Source organism: Megachile rotundata, chromosome 2 (genome assembly GCF_050947335.1).
Source record: "Megachile rotundata isolate GNS110a chromosome 2, iyMegRotu1, whole genome shotgun sequence".
Lineage (NCBI taxonomy): Eukaryota > Metazoa > Arthropoda > Insecta > Hymenoptera > Megachilidae > Megachile > Megachile rotundata.
In genome coordinates, this window is record NC_134984.1 from 6,703,720 (window position 1) to 6,721,665 (window position 17,946).

Genomic DNA, 17,946 nt, shown 5'->3' on the forward strand with positions numbered 1-17,946 from the left:
CAGATACGTGTCACTGATCTCCTGTGTGGTAAGAGAACTTTTCTCTGCGGAGGTCAAGATCATTCATATCTAAAATAAAGAATAGGCACTTGAAAAGTATATACATAGAGAGAAAAATATAAAAGGAAAAAAAAATATATATATATAATAAATAATACATATAATAATTAATTATAGTAAATTAGATTTTGTTACTCAAAATGGATAACGAATTAGAAGCTCAGGAAGGAAGTTTAGGAATTCAGTCAGAGAGCACTACTCTCCCCGTTCCTCAGATTAGTATACGGGATGCCGCAGATATTGTACCTGCATTCGACGGTCATAATATTCCTTTGAATCAATTCACGAAAAATTGTCTAAATGCAAAAAGTATTATTTCACCTCACGCCGAGTACGGTTTAGTTCAGCTAATTAAGAATAAATTATTCGGGCAAGCGTCTAGGGTCATTTCCAGTGGCGATTATAATACTATTGACGAATTACTTACTGTCCTAAAATCACGCTTTGCACCGCTATATACTTCATATCAATTATATGGCGATCTCTCTAAAGTGGCACAAATGCCGAATGAAGCAGTAGTAGACTATAGTAGTCGTGTTTCGAGTCTTTTACTGCAAATGAAAAATTGTAATGAAATAGAGCAACCGCAGTTAGCGCCGCAATATAACAAAACCGCCGAGACAAACGCAGTTAGGGCATTTCTAACAGGTCTAAGGCCAGAGATTTATGATAGGCTACGAAGTCATGAATATATATTCTTAGACGACGCGATTAGCGCAACGATTCTCGCCGAAGCAGAATTTAGGGAAAATCAAGTTCGCTTAAAAATGGCAGAAGATTACTCTCGCGCTAGTAGTTATAGGCGTCCGAATTATATACCAGGGTCTCAGCAGACGGCTAGGATACAATGGCAGCAAAAATTCTATCAACACTGCCAAAGGTTAGGGCATAGAACGCAGGACTGTCGAAATGTAAATCAACCGAGAAGACCATGGACGGAAACTAACCAAGGACAACCAGGGCCACAGCATACAGCCCCAAGTCCAAACAGTCCAGATAGCTAGCCAAAGTATTCTTAGAAGGCCTCCAGAAGCTAAGCCTCCTCCTCCTACTTGCTCATTTTGCAAAAATATTGGGCATACGGTAGAACAATGCAGGAAAAAAGCATATCAGGATAAAAAGACTGAGCAGGTGCGTAGTAAAACAAATTTCATAATACCTATTAAAGTTATTAAAAAACCTCCTAGCATCACAGTCAAAAATAGAATTTTTCAAAACGGGTCAGCCTTACTTATGATCGATACGGGATCTGATTTAAATTTAATTAAAGAATCGTCATTATCACACCCTACTCAAATTCATACAGATGTCTGTTTGCAATTAAGTGGTATTACTAAAGGGAAAATTTCTACAACAGGATACGTCAAAATGAAGATATTTAACCACGAGACAATATTACACATTGCTGAAAATTTGCCAATAGAACAAGATGGAATTCTCGGGAATGAATTTTTCCAAAACACTGAAGCAGTTATTAATTACTCGAAATCTATTGTAATTACTAAGGACTTCACAATACCATTCGAAGATCCGATTATTCATATAAAACCGAGAGAAAGAGACGTGATTCCAATTAAAGTCTTAAATACTCATGTCAGCACTGGATACATTCCTAAATTAAATATAAATTCAAATTTACATCTCGGTAACGCTATTGTCACTAATAGAAACGGAGTAGCATTTATTTACGCAATTAATGTTTCCTCTGAAGAAATTAAAATTCCTATGCCAGAAGTAGAATTACAACCATTTGAAGAATCACCCATCGAAAATTTACCTACACCAGATGCACCTAGGGTACAAAAATTATTTAACCTATTACGTTTAGACCATCTGAATTCTGAAGAAAAATCTAGTGTTGAAAATCTAATTAGGAAACATGCAGATAGATTTAACTTGCCCGGGGAAGATTTAGCAGCAACAAATAAAGTACACCACCGGATCATTACTACCGATGACGTACCAATTAATGTTAAACAGTACAGATATCCACAGTACCATAAAGAAGAGATTAATAGGCAAATCGATGATCTCCTCCAAAAGGGTATAATAGAACAGTCAACATCACCTTACAATTCACCTCTGTGGATTGTACCTAAAAAAGAAGATTCGCAAGGTAAAAAGAAATGGAGATTGGTAATCGACTTTAGAAAATTAAACGAAAAAACAATTGGTGATGCATATGCTCTTCCTAACATCACCGACATCTTGGACCAATTAGGAAGTGCCAAATATTTTTCAATTTTTGATTTAAAATCAGGATTTCACCAAATTCCTATGCATCCTGACGATAAAAGTAAAACTGCATTTTCAACCCCCTATGGCCATTACGAATTCAATAGAATGCCGTTCGGACTGAAGAACGTACCGGCCACATTTCAACGACTAATGGACAATGTACTATCCGGACTTCAAGGAATAGAAATATTCGTATACCTAGACGATATTGTAATTTACGCCAGTTCACTTAGGGAACACGAAATCAAGTTCCACAAATTAATGGAGAGACTAAGAGATGCCAACCTAAGCCTGCAGCCTGACAAGTGTGAGTTCCTGAAGAAAGAAGTGACGTACTTGGGCCATATCATCGATGAAAACGGAGTAAAACTAGACCCCAAGAAAATAGAGGCAGTAGAAAAATTTCCAGTGCCGGAAACAATAAAAAAACGTACGGCAGTTCCTAGGACTCTGCGGGTACTATAGAAGATTTATTAAGGATTTTTCGAAGTTAGCTAAACCACTGTCGGACCTGACAAAGAAGGAGCGGAAGTTTGAATGGACACATCTCCAACAAGAAGCCTTTACCATCCTTAGGGAAAGCTTGTGTAAAGAGCCAATCCTAACGCATCCGGATTTCAACAAACCATTTAACATTACCACAGATGCGTCAGGCATAGCAATTGGAGCTATCCCCAGCCAGGGTGAAATTGGAAAGAACCAGCCTATCGCATATGCTTCAAGAGTTCTTAACCCTGCTGAAACACGGTACTCGACTACGGAGCGAGAATTACTTGCCATAGTCTATGCAGTACACCATTTCCGCCCATACGTCTACGGAAGGAAATTCTTCCTTATCACGGACCACAAACCTTTGGTCTGGTTGAACAGTGTCGCCGATCCAACATCGAGGTTACTACGATGGCGAATAAAACTAAGCGAGTACGATTATGAAATCAAGTACAAAGCTGGAAGTTTGAACGCTAATACCGACGCACTATCCCGTAATCCCGTTCAGACAAAAGTACTACCAGTCAATTCCAAAAGGCCTCGATCATCAACTACAAGCACTGATATTAAAAGGGAAATCAAAAAGAAGAAACAGTGGCATCAATATAAAACTCGTCCGCGAGATTCAGCTACGTCTAGCTCCAAAGAAATCAAAAGAAGGAAAGAATGGCATCAATATGAAACCCGACCACGGGAATCAACGACCAGTTCGCGAGAAGTTAAGAAGAAAAAGAAGTTTCACCAATACCCTACGCGTCCATTAGAAGACACGAGTGCTGATCGATTACCAAATAAACGAAGAAAAATGAAACAAGAAGAAACCTCCGACGAGTCAAACTACTATGATACAGACGATTCGGACGAGGAAATGACTAGCTAAAAAGGAAATGAAGATTTTAAAATGGAAGTACAAGCAGAAATACATCCACCACCCTCAGAATTTAAAGTAAAAACTCCGCCACCACTTATTTTAAGGAAAAACGATCCTGTAGTAATTGGGGATGAAATAGAAGAGGTAGATGAAGATGCCATAATTCCCAAACACCTATTTAAAGATCCTCCTAAAATTAACGCCGACTCTTCCTCTCCAGAATCCTCAAAAGAAGAAACTCCTCCTTATAAACCTGAAATATTAAACAAATCCGGTCCAGTAACTCCTATTAAAATCAAAAAGGAAGGTGGAGAACTTACTGTTAGTAAAGTAAGAAAATCAAGAATAACGGAAGAAATAATCCAAATTAAATTAAGGAAACAATGGTTGTTTGGCATAACAGTCACATCAAAAAAGGAATTACCACAAATTCTTAGGAAACTTGCGTTGCTCCTTAAGAAACATAAAATTAGTTTACCGAACTAATTTTATAGTTTACCGAATGTTCCGACCGAATGATAAGTACCTTAGAAAATTAATATACATAATCTTTGCTGACATACCTATTCGAATCACAATTTGTACTGGAGACATTAAGACTCCGTCATTCGAAGAGAGAATTTCCATTATCCAGGAAAATCATACTACACCTACTGGGGGACATAAAGGAATTAGGAAGACTTACCACCGTGTCAGAGACAATTACTACTGGAAAAATATGAAAAAGAACATAGCTGATTTTATTAAAACTTGTATTGACTGCCAAAGGAATAAGTTGGTACGCGTTAAAAATAAAGAGCCAATGGTTATTACAGACACCCCATTGGACGCATTCGATAAAGTTTCATTAGACATATTAGGACCGTTACCTTGTCACGTGGTATTTTATACCCGTCACAAGGATCCTCCTCGGGAGACCGGACGGGTCATAGGTCGCAGTCAAATACCGTCTAGAGAGAGAACGAAGCGCGTATACTATCGTAAGAACAAATTCTGCCGCTATACTATTTCATATGTACCGCCGGAGAATGACGTCACGGTCAACGAAGGAGCGACGTACGTCGAGGGAAAACGCCGTTGCTCTGCCGCTGCCCCGCTCGGATCCACCGATTGACGAAGAGAGGCAGCGGAGTAAGAGGAGAGAACCCAGCGCGATACCGATGTACGCCGAAGGAAAGTGCCGATTCCCTGCCGCTTCGCCGCTCCGGCCCTACGATAGAAGAAGAGAGGCTGCGGAGACGGAAGAAGCCCTGCCGAAGAAGATTTCGACAGAATTCGGAAACTCCGGCAGAGGGTGGGGGTAGGCTACGAGGTGTCCTAATACCGGCGCAAGGGCTCGCGGATCCTTATTCTGTATTCGGCATTTGCCTTAGTTTTTTCGACAAAAGTTCAATAGCGTTCCGTGAGGAAAAAACCCACTTCCCGCATCCCGAGCGGCCGCCACGTGTTTGGACACCTTGGTAAGCCCCCTCAATTACCGCTATATATTTGTAGAGAGCGCGAAATCGAGATCGTCATATCGTGGGTTGTAGACCACCTGGCTTGCCATTCACGGGCAGGTTGTGCAAAGTGTGACCGGAGTGGCTTTGTATCGTAGGGAAATTAGCTTAAGTTAGAAGGGTAAAGAAACCCGGGGGCCCCTGTCCGGGACGGTCGCGGATCCCGACGTCCGGACTTTTTCGTGTCGTCGAGAGATCGCTTCTCGATCTCTCGAATCGCCACTCGGCCGGATCACCGAACCTGTACCGGGGAATGGTACAGCGTAAGCTACAATTAAAGTATCGTCTCGAGTAGGCCTTTGACAATATTGTACCCTCCCACGTCTCGATTTCGCGAACTCTTGGTACGGGAGTAGAACGTAAAGTGCATGTTTGTCGTACCGGACATTTCGTGTTTGTCGCGTAACTTCTCGCTTTCTCTCTCTAGACGGTCGCCGATACAGAATCGTTCCGCGTGTAGAATTAAATCGCGTCTCGTATAAAACTAAGTGCGTTAGATTCCGTTGCGTTTAGTATAATTGCGTTACGTCGCGTCTCGTCGCGTCCCGTCGCGTCTCGTCGCGTTTCGCCGCGTTGCGTTCCGTTAGAATAATTGCGTCGCGTTTGGTTAAGTATTTGCGTTGCGTTTCCGTTAAATTAGTTGCGTCGCGTACCGTTCCGGGAATCGAGGAAATATCAAAGATTGTATTCCGCTTAGGAACTTGCATATTTCGTTTCCGTGGTTAAAATCTCGCGGAGATCGTATCTCGGCCTTCCGCCGAGAACGTTACGGTTAAATCAAATTCCGATACTGGATCACACTGTACGCCTAGGTTACTTAGATATTAAATAAAACACCGCTGTTAACAAATACCGCTAACTTGAGGTTTCTCGCGAAGTATCCCGAATCACGTACTCTCGTCCGCCTCCGCGTCTAGCTCCTTTACCCTTAAAGAATCCCGCCACTCTACCATTGCGTTCGGATACTGAGCTACCGAGCCGTTCCGCCGCCGATTCGAATCTTCCGCGTTTTCCGAGATCGACATAAACGATTTCCCCATCTTCCCGCTATAGAGTCTCGTTTCGCGTCTAAGTTCTTTATCGCGACGCTGAGAAGCGTCTGGCGCCCAATTATCAAATAAAATAAAGCGATATCGAACGGGTTCGGATCGGGCGCCGAAGTGCTACGCGCTCGCGAATCCGCGGAGGCGCCGCGGCGGTCATCGTCGCGGGCACGGTCGAGAGGGGCCGATCGAGAATTCGCGAGCGAAGCGGGGTCGCGGGCCGTTACCGAGCTAGCCGCGAAATACCGTGAAGCAACCGACAGTATTAAACTATTACCGACATATATCGAACTTATGTATTTAATTTCGACGGTCGGTAACCAATGTATTTATATTTTTAATTTTAATAATTATTTTATGTTTCTAATTTAAAAGGAGTAATATTTTTCATTAAATCAATCAAAAGCTAAGTTAATATATTTAAAAACAAAATTAATGTATTATTTTATAGCCATTGTAATAAATGTATAGTTTTGTATGGAAAATTCTGCAATGCTATGTGTTTACGTGCCGCGAAGCTCGCCCCGAATTTCCTGGAATTCTAGCGTTACTTAGAGAAGGATAGAAATACATTTTACAATTTCGATATTAAAAGAGACTTGAGGCTTTCACGGCCCGGCGTCATACAGGAAACCTACACATACCAACCGATACCAACATGCTACATCCCACCACCACCCTTCCCAAAAGAATTCCGTAATCACATCTCTCATCCACAGAGCAACCTGCATTAGCGAACAAGAGAACCTGGCCAATGAACTGGAACACATCAGTTCTACGCTACAACAAAACGGTTACTCCAAACACAAAATTAATCGCACCATAGACCGACTGACCAACCACACAACAAAACCGACACACAACCACACGACAGACACACACGACAAAGAACACGCCACTACCTTCCTGCCATACATTCAAGGTACGACCGACCGCATAGGCAGAATCCTCAGGAAACACAACATTAGGACTGTTTTCACAACTCATACCAAAATAGGACAACTCCTCACCTCCCCCAAGGACCCGCAGCCGCAGCTGTCTACACCAGGGGTATACAAAATCCCATGCTCATGCGGTCAAGTATACATCGGCGAAACTGGGAGGAGCGTGAACACCAGACTCAAGGAACATGAGCGTTGCGTCTGGTTGGGCTACATTCAATCAGCCGTGGTGGAACACCAGATTACAACTGGGCACAAAATCCTGTTTGAAAAAACCGAAGTATTGGCAAAAACATCAGCCTATCTTCCCCGAAAGCACAGGGAAGCAATAGAAATACGGAAACACCCGAACAACATCAACCGGGAAACAGGATATCACATTAACCCAATCTGGCACACGCTCTTCCCAGTTTTTTAATTGTGTGCACAATCAAAAAAGTCCCACTTTCTGATTGGACGCAAGCAATCAACCAGAACAGTCAACGATCCGGAACGTGAGCATCGCACCGCAATATAAGGTGCGACATAACACCAGTCGCACCAGTATCAGTGTAACCCCTGATGAAGCTAGCTGCAATGCTGGCGAAACGTTGGGAACTCGCTTCCTTTAGGACACGGCTTACACCCGAAAGCCTCAACAGTAATACCTAAATTTCGATATTATTAATTATCAAAAACCATTAGCTAAACAAATCAGTCAATATATATATAGCGTACTAATATTATGTTATCCAGAATTAAAGTCAAACGTTAATTTATTGCAGTATATATTGTAAATTATAATGTTGTTCAATGGAATGTTCTAGAAGCATCGTATGCTTATACATTTAGCTCCGATCCGTATAGAAGTCGTGCGTAGTACATAGAAAGAGATAGAAAATGCAATTTTCATTAAAACACTATTAAATTACTATTTTTATGACAGGAATATAAACCATTATGTAGAATGCAATATTAATAATGTAATTAAATCGTTCGTTTGCACAATTAATGTCTAATTGCGAATTTATACGACAATTATATATTTCGACGTTATGGGGGTTTTCCGAGAATTAGCCAGGCTGGCGAGTATAAAAGACCGAGCGGAGCTCGCCAAAATCGCAGAACAGTTTTCGAAGTCGAGCCAGCTAGAAGTCTTCAGATAAGTATAACCGGAACAGTTTTCGCTGTGAAGAGCCGCAACGATTCTTAATACTTGACTGGTAAAGCGGGTATACGCCATTTGGATACTTGGTCGTGGGTCGTTCTAGTAGCTAGCTAACGCAGGCTCCCCATTCAAATGGTCTCGTATCTGAAACTCCGCTAGGAGAGTGCTATACTTGGCGCCAAGAAAGGCTAAGATATCGAAAGGATAGCTCTCAGCTACTCATATTTGATTTTACATCGGATTGCTAACGCGCCATCAAATTCTCGGAGCTCGCTCTGGGTCGTTTCGTAGCTAGCTAACGCAGGCTCCCCATTTGAGCGGTTTGGTCTCTGAAGCCCGTGTCTTTTGGGTGGCAGTTCAGCAATTACGATTTTATATTAGAATCAATTGATTTGCTACCCTGTTGAACTTATACTGTTCACCCTTTTCCTGTATCGTTGGGTCGTTCTAGTAGCTAGCTAACGCAGGCTCCCCAATTAAGCGATCTGGTTTTGGCTGTCAGTGTTCGTTTTGACACAAAGGGTCATGAACAATTAGTTGTCGAGTCAAATTAAAAGAGTAACTGTTCCGAGTAATTAATTCATTTAGATTCAAACAAACTTTGAACTTGAATTAGTACAAGAATATTGTTCTGTCATTAGCGTAATCTCAGTAGTCGACTACACCGCGTTAGATAATAGATAAAATCGTTAATCTGTCTAACTTTGCGAAAGCGTATTTAGGTACACTTAGAGAATCACACTTAGGTCGTGTTCCTCGCTGCGGTAGACTATCACGCGCTAATATTACATATTAATAATTCCGTAAAGAATATTCATTATATAAACTACAAACGTATTAATCAATATAAACTTTGTCATTGCGATAGCGTTCGAACAAGAATTAAATAATATAGAATATCAAATTCAGTAATTATATAAAAGTGAAGTTAGCTTTATCCGAAGTCAGACTTAGGTACGAAATAATATAAAGTATTAACTAGTGAGAATCAGACTTAGTTAGATTCACAATTATCTATTACATATTGTTTAATTTACCAAGTTCTATTGTTATCAATATTATATCAGTCTATTTAGTTTCTTTTGATCAAACCAGTATACTTTTCTTATTTTGTTGTTATTTGTTACTTGTTATTCGTTAAATTCATCATCTTCGTTATTTTATTGAATAAACCTTATTGTTGAAAGATATTGACCTGTGAATTTCACTCCTTAACCGCACACCACACGAATCCCACAATCTTTAGATTTAGTTATTTTCCAAAACGAGTCGTTCAGTTGGTAAAAGCCGCTCTTTACCTTACTAGCGCTAGTAACTATCTGAATCTAGGTTCCAGAGTCGTTACACATATGTCGATTTCCGTTTGAATAAATTCTGTATTTTTCCGACTGTTCAATAAAGTTTTATTTAAAAAAGTAGTTCTTAAAGATTAAAACGTGTAAGTTTCTAGTTCTTGTAAATGAAGAATGTTCGAAACATATTTGAAGTTTAAAAATAAGATTTTGTCTATGTGAAAGTAGTTTAAATTTTTTTTTTTTTTTTTTAATCAATTTCAAACACAGTTCGGTATTGGAAAAAATATGGATAAAGTATGAAAGACGTTTCTCACAAAATTCTACAATTCCTACATTTTTGGCTTAATTAATAATTAAACGGGTATTTTAACAAAATCAGCTTGGTATGATTTTAAATAATTATTTCAATCTTCGCGAACTTGTTATATTTTTTGAAGATTCAATTGAGCTAAAACTTTGCATAATTTTTTGCCATTCTAAGCATAGTCAAAAGTTCGAAATTAATTTTCACGAGGGATAAATAAAAACCACATTAACAGTATATACGAAATACGGAAGCATTTAAAATACGCATCAAATAGTGACAAAATAAAATAAAAATGCAAATAAATTTAAACAAGTGTTATTTTTACAGCGAAAAAAGTAACAACATATTTTTAAGACTCACCAATTCGGTACGATCTAACACCATTCGGAGTTATGCAGCATCATGAAATACATATCGAAAAAATTTAATGGTCACACAGTCACGAGAATAAGTAATATTTTTTTTTTTCGGTAACATTTAATATTATAGGTAATTATCGTTAAATATTTCTATCGACACACGATAAACTTGTATTTACTTTTACAAATCATCGTTCACTACCGTTAACGCGCACTGTTTGTAGACACGAAAAGAACATGACGAAACCACGACGCGTACTAACTGATATGTATAGGACAACTGACGAAGAGTCGCAGCTCGCACTAGTTTCCCCACTCTTTCCTCCTTCTTACAAGTGTTCTCGGTTCCTCGCCAACGTAAGTACACCCCGGAACAAGGGGATAACTAACTCTATATTTCCCTTTACAGTAAAATCTCGATATAAACGGAAGTGAACTACGTGATATTAACAAAAAAGTTGTCTCCACCATTAGGGGGTTAAGATCTTCAAGATTTGGGTTGGGTTATATCCTTGAGACAATACCAGTGCAAGCGTAAATGTTTTAATTTTCATTTGTTTACTATGAAATCTATGTCAATAGATTTTTGACATTCTTCTAATTAAAATAAGAGAAAACAATTTATTTTCGATCCAAATCATATTGCGTTTTTTTGGTAAATGAGCTTTATTGAAGAGCACCAAAGTAAAATGTATTTTGTCTAATTCTTTATTTCGGTGCCTTCTGAAATGAATGGACTACAAATATAACCTTGATCCGCGTGTTCGAGGGGTCCTACGCTTTATCAATACATCGCTTTCTATATCGATTTCAGTACACTCACGTTACAGTGATGAATATCAACATTTAGTTCTCCGAAGAACGGCCTAATTAAATAGCATGTTTTTAAATTTCTGTATTTTCAGTGCAGTTTGAGAGGTAACACCACTCTAGGATTTTCAAAAAGACAATTTTTTTTGCTAAAACGATACTTTAGGGTCTTAAGAACGGAATGCCGTTGATTTATAGTAGAAAACAAATTTTAAATGGTTCAATTATTAATTTTGCCGCAGCGCCTCAGAGCGCGCACTGAGTACTCGCGCAGTATGCTGCAATTCATCGCTTTCATATTATTATTATCATTTAAAATAATAAGTTTACTTATTACCTACAAAACAAACAGAAGCACCCAGAAAGCTGTAGAAGGTAGCAAACACTGATCAGGATAGCTAAATGTATGATACACGCATTGCAGATTAGCGGTGAATAGAGAATTTGAGGATTAAAATGTTCATAAAACTTCAAATGCGTTTTTCTCGAAACCAGTTTCTTCATACTGGGAGGACGGATTTCTCGGTGACTATTGCATGGATCGAATTGAAATTTTTACATTAGCTGCACAACAATATTGTCTTTGGAAGTACGTAGCCGTTTTTTGATTGAATGTAAACTTTTTTTTTATAAACAATTTAGTGCTCATTTTTCATGCAAAAAATCGATTCATTCCTTAAAAAACGCATAACTTCCACAAAAATTGATTAATCAAAAAACCCCTACGTACTTCCAAAGCTAATTGTATATAGATTATAAATTCTTTTGATTTTTTATCCCACGACTCATACATAACGAGAAATCCGTCCTTCCGTGGCGGTGTTTTTGCAAAATGTGTTTCCGACGATGAGCTCTGTCGCCACCATTTTGTACGAAAATGACAATAAAAAAATATTTTTTTGTAGTTCAATATGTGTTAAATAAACCCTCTGGAAACAAATTCTTTTCCGTTTGTCGTTCTTCCAAAATAAATTGTCAAAGTTAGGCCTCTTTTTCGGGTTCTAGAGAGGTGTTACCCCTTAAGTAAACCTTACGTTTTATGTGAGCCTTGACGTTTGTTGTCAAGATCACCCTCATGAGTAACATCTAAGAGGTTTTAGCCGTTGCTTGTTCTTTATTAAAAACTTATTAGCATATAAAGGCCATACAATAGATTGATAATGAACAGACGATTACTATGGTATAATATAAAAAACAGTTGATGAATATGTACAATAAAAATTTAATCAGTATTACAATAATCTAATGGATATGTGGAACCTCTTACTGTAAAGAAACTCACAATGCGTGTGTTAAAAATTTTTCTCGACAAAAATTCTTTTAGATAAATATTCTGCGAGGTAATTTATATAAGGATATTCACGAGTTCCATAGTAAGGATTATTTGTTCTTACACCCCTCCTGAATCTTTCTACATTTTGTGTGTGAACGTCAGTTTGAGAATCTACTATATCCGAATGGTTTACTGTTCGATGTATATAATTTTTATTACGCAAGGCATTGTACTATATACGCCATTTGTCGGTAAGAGTAATTGAACCGGCGGCAACGTATTTTCGAATTATGGATGTGTTCCAATATTCCGATTTAGCACAGGCAAAATAAAAACTTTACCACCTCGTTCAGTAACACCGCAAACTCATTGTCCTTGTATTACACGCTCTTTGAAATATTTTATTTTGCCTATTTCCGCCACATCTATTTCAATAATTTTGTCCGATCCACCTATTACATCTTGCTTAGTCGTTACCCATTGTTAAAGTAACTACACTTTTTTCTTACTTTAGCAGAAACATGTACAATATTACTTCAAAGCAAAAATAAGTAAGTAGCGTGAAATATTAACTATATATTATATGTTACGTCTTGACAAAATTGTGTCCAATCGACTACATCTCTATTATTTATTTCTAATTCGTTTATTAAACAGTTATGACGTGGTGGTTGCAGCAACAAAATATAGATAATAAACTGTTTTCAAAAGCATTGGCTAATGTTAAATCATTGCGACAGCTTGGACTTACTATTTTGCTACGAACCACTTCCTTCTCATACAAAAAAATTTATGAGGAATTATAATTATATGTCATAGTGACGAATTCATGTAAATGTATGTTGGAAATACAGAAAATTTTGAAACGGTGTAACCGACAAATATAAAGCTATGTGATGTACTGTTATATATTGGACGCCTTATCGTATACAAACAGTTATAGCAATCCCTAACCTACTGTTTTGTTTTGATTTCTGTGAGTATTAGTACCCGGTAGGTTGTCGAGTACGCTATTATTTCAAGCACTGGCTTCGTTGATTTTGAGGTATGTCCAGGGAGGGGATTGTATCCAGTATCCTTGCAACGCAAACCCGAAATAATAAAATCTAATTGCTGGGTAGTGTGACCTATCTTAAATACAAATTAGGATGGGTTAGACTGTATAATTTCGGGATGGAGGTGCAGTATCTTCCTTGTCCTAAAATGCGAAAATAATTATTTTAAAATACCAATGTATTAATATATTGAATATATTGAATATATTGTAGTCCGATATTTCAAAGAGTTAGAAATGTTTGAGCTATTATAATATTCGTATTATATATCAGAAAAATATCGGATACCATATACATACTCAGGTAGAGACCTCTGACATCTCCGGTAATTTTGATATGCTAATAACTTATGAATAAAGAATGAGAGGTAGCACAACTTTTTAAGGAATTCACAGGAGTATAATTTTCATAAATAGTGCGAACGTCAAGGTCACATTGAGTGTACGTATACACAGATTGTAGTGTAATAGTAATAATACATCTCTATTAATAATTTTTTAATAAAAAACGAGTGACAGCTAAAACACGTAAGTCAAGGTCAAGGTCATCGAAGTTGCTTACCCTAAACTTAACATTTACCTTCATTTATTTCAAAGTCGTAGTCCCTTATTTGCCATTTTTATTAGGACTACCTATTCTTAGTAATATCCTTGTTTTTAATGAGTGGCCAGGTACTTACAAAAGGGACAACACCTGAAATGCAAATTGCCAGCATGTTTATCATGAGGAATTCAAGAAAGTCGCTTTTGAAAGTTAGTTTATTTCTTAATCCTGTAATTTGTATTTTTTTGAGTCTGTCCTCAGTCTGTCTGGTTAATTGTAATTGTTATGAATATAAGTTTCTAAAGAGCTTTAAAACCGGGTCCGAGGCCCATAAACCCTGTCAGGTATCGCGACCCATGTGTCGCGGAAGTTCCATCACGTAGTTAAATTCCTACTCTCATGGCTTCCACCTTCACTGACAGCTCTTACTTCGCACAAACCATGTTTCGAATACTCGAAATAAGGCGAAGTCAGTAATTTTAAAAATTCAAGTGGAAGTGAGTCATAAAATAGTTTTACAATACTTCAGTGCTAGAAGAAATAATACCTTTCCTCGTGTCATAACACGTAACAATTCACCTTTATCATCTCACTAGTAACCTACCACATAAGAGTTTTCTTATTAAATAGTTTATTTTTTGATATCCACATTCTTATTATTCAACCGTTACTTATACATTGCATATACCCCTAATATATATCCTTATGTCTTCAAACAGTCGCAGGGATATATACGAATACACGGGTAGGATACAAAATCAGGCAAAAATTTACGTTTACTATCGATTACTGCCCTCAATGCATTTTATAGTAGCAACATGCAGCGCATTTTTATAAAAAACGTATGTTGCTTTTTGTATATATAAGTAGACTTTAAAAACAAAAAGCAATTTAAAAAGTGAAATTTAAAAAGTATTTATTCTTCGGATAAATACGCATGTATCAGGCATCGAATGAGCAGATTAATCTTCGATTTAATTCAGACAGAATTACTTGAAGACTAAATCAACTTAGATAGAATAGGTAAGCTTCTGGAACAATAGAAATTCTTTCCTTATGCATTTGTCCCATTATAAAGAAAAAGAAGACTTTGACTTTCTCAAAAGCTGTATATCAACTTTCAAGCTCTCGGGGCCTGCTGTATGCGTATAATTTATTTGAGCGACTTGATCTCTGAAGCCTGTTGTTTTAAATGGCGAATTCCAAAATGATTTAGTTAGTTTGTATACAGTAATAGTGAATCGTATTAAACGTAGTATCTTCAATACAACATTTCTATTTTCCGCCAAACATACTGTCTTTTTATAATGTTCGTCGATTACCGAATACCGCTAATATTTAAATACCTTTCTAATATAATTGTTAAATGTTGATACATTTCTTTTTCATGTTATTATTGTGGCGTCGATAAACGGTCGCCACATCTCTACTATGTTTATATTTAGTTTAAGACTAAGAATGCGAGTGAGAATAAAAAAAGGTAAATAACTTGATGGCGTGAATGGATCCAAGTGATTGCTGCGAAGCGTTTGTGAGAGATGGTCGTTTATTAAGATGATCAGTTCGATTCGAAGTTTGAGGAATGTCTGAGAAACACACGTGTATCATTGAAAGATTGATTAAGAGTTAGAGCGATTGGGTCTAGGAAAAGAGAAAATGATTTTGAGAGAGAATGTGTCTGGGTGTATAATGATGAGAGCGAGTTCGTTACGGTTAAGTACTGTGGTGTGTGGTATGTGTGTGTGTGTACTTTGTAATTGTATGGTATGTGTGTGTTTGACATGGGTGCATAATATGAATGAAGCTTGCGTATGGTATGATTGAAGTTTGCGTGTAATGAAGGTTGCTAGAAGATTGTCTTTTTGGTGCGATTGAATGTTTTGAGAAGAAACTGAGAGGCATTGCTTCACGAGAGATTGTGTGATAAAGACGTGAGAAATTTGTTAATCCGTGAAGTTCCATTTTGTGTTGCGTTTAATTAATTATAGCCAATTATATTTTGTCAATAAATCTCATTAATCGTTCTAATTATTAAATATTATACTACAGTACAATTTGAACCGTGGTGTTAAATAAAGTTTGGAATTGTCGTCACAAAGTCGAGTGTTATCACTGTCTTTGCATGTACGTATCCAATACTATTATGCAACTTAATATTCTTAATTCATACTATTTCATATTGTCGAAATCTCTTTGTAAACGTTATGTTCTTCCATCCGACGCCGCACAGTGGCGAAAAACGGCGAAAACGTGGACAAAAGCCAAAAAATGAAAATCGCAATTCTTGAAATCCATTTAGTGGAACTAGTTTATAAGGAATCTGTGCATACTGTTCTCACAGTTTTAATGATTTTATTATTATCGTTTCGAAGATATGAGCCACCAAAGTTGGACATTTTTTAAAATCAATTTCCTCCGGGTAAAGATTAACTTAATGCTGTTCATCATTTTTTAAATATTATGTTTATTCACTATCGGCTTTTTATATAATACTTTAGTATTATAATAATGCAAATTGCACAACAAAATGTTTATTTTTAACACTGAGATGGAAAGAGATATAAACCATAAACATACTTAATGTTTATGGAAGGAAAAAGTTGTGATCTTCACCTCGGTTCACCTACCTATAGGCTTAAATGAAAGCTGGAAGCTTCCCGAACAAGGATCTGTAACGATATCTTGTGGTAATTTGCGGTCTTCTAAGTTATTCACATTTTTGTTCACTTGCGCGCCTTAGTATCATGTGCGACAACAGCGGTTTCAGATGTTTTTCAAATATGTCGTTGCTGACCTTTGCAAAAGGTATTGTTTTGTAGGTAAGATTTCAATATCCTCATCCATATATATATTACATATTAGATATTTAAAGTTTATTCAACAATTTAAAAAATACAATTTTATTTACAATTTTTTATATTAAAGAATGAATTTGTTAATGAAAAAAATATTATTATGATAGTTCAAACATTCAAGATTAAAATGCAGAAAGATTTAATTAATTTCGATAAATAGTTTCCGAGATAAAAATTCATACGTATTAGTTAACTAACCGTATTAGTTAACTAAAAAATAAAAATTCGATTTTTAACACAAAAAATTAATTTATAACACTAATATAATCACCTTATCGAAAGACATTTGAATAATTTATCTCAGAATCGAAGATATTAGTTTTGTCCACATTTTCGCCGTTTTTCGCCACTGTGCGCCGCTCAACTAACACTCGACTTTTCCTTGTGCTCATACTTATTAACACGCACGAACATTCTTTCACTTTACATGCAACGAATTTTTCGTATCTTTCACCTGTCGCTCGATCCTGTTCATTCTCATTCATTCGGCGCGCAACTAGTACTCATTTAAACATTCACTCACTACAACATTATATATACATTTCATATTTCTATAAATAATAATTAATTGTAATTCAAATTGTAATAACAGCGAAAATATTAAATAATAATACAATTAATAAAATATTAATCAATTGTAATAATAGCGAAAGCTATCAAATTCGTGTAAATTAAATTATGTCTCAATAATAAATATGATCGTGTGCCATTTTTTATTCATTCGTACATACTCTTTTCGAAATTATAGTGCTGTTCCTTTTAAGCTTTTCGTCGCAATTTCTTTCATATTAGGTTGTTACAGATAGAACTAGTCGAACGAGGCATTTCAGAGCACAAAATGAGAATTTAAAAGTATGCAGAAGATTTAACGAACTTAGTGGGATTTTCGGGGGCGAGTTTCCATGCCCCGAAGCCCTACGTGCACGGGGAAACTTGTGACCGTATTCGTCGAACACCATGAGTGTTTCAGTATGAAAAACACTATCATAGCACCGCGGGTAACCAATCCGCCCGGGAGTGGTGGTATTTACCAAAACACCAAGGACCACTCCGCTCGGGAGAGGTGAGAACCCGGGCGGGGGCGAGCTTGCTTGCCCCGCGCTCCGGCTAGCTGTCTGCGGGATCGGTCGCACTCGAAGACGATAAATAATTAATTTTTCT

The 17,946-nt window shown here is 37.2% G+C and overlaps 2 protein-coding genes across 3 annotated transcripts in view; one reads left to right on the forward strand and one right to left on the reverse strand.

Annotated features, from left to right (window-relative positions):
• Positions 1–10,544, reverse strand: part of LOC105663393 (uncharacterized) — a 119,199-nt gene extending 108,655 nt beyond the window's left edge. Inside the window, exon 1 of one of the 2 annotated variants that reach the window (XR_013037361.1) lies at positions 10,251–10,544. Coding sequence is in view for 1 of the 2 variants with exons in the window: in XM_076529167.1 (XP_076385282.1) it covers positions 10,251–10,274 (24 nt within the window). In the remaining variant the exon portion in view is untranslated. The remainder of the gene's footprint in view (positions 1–10,250) is intronic. The other variant, XM_076529167.1, reaches the window with a different exon arrangement.
• Positions 5,024–17,946, forward strand: part of LOC143264018 (uncharacterized) — a 29,093-nt gene continuing 16,170 nt past the window's right edge. Inside the window, exon 1 of the mRNA XM_076529171.1 lies at positions 5,024–5,118. The gene's annotated coding sequence lies outside the window, so the exon portion shown is untranslated. The remainder of the gene's footprint in view (positions 5,119–17,946) is intronic.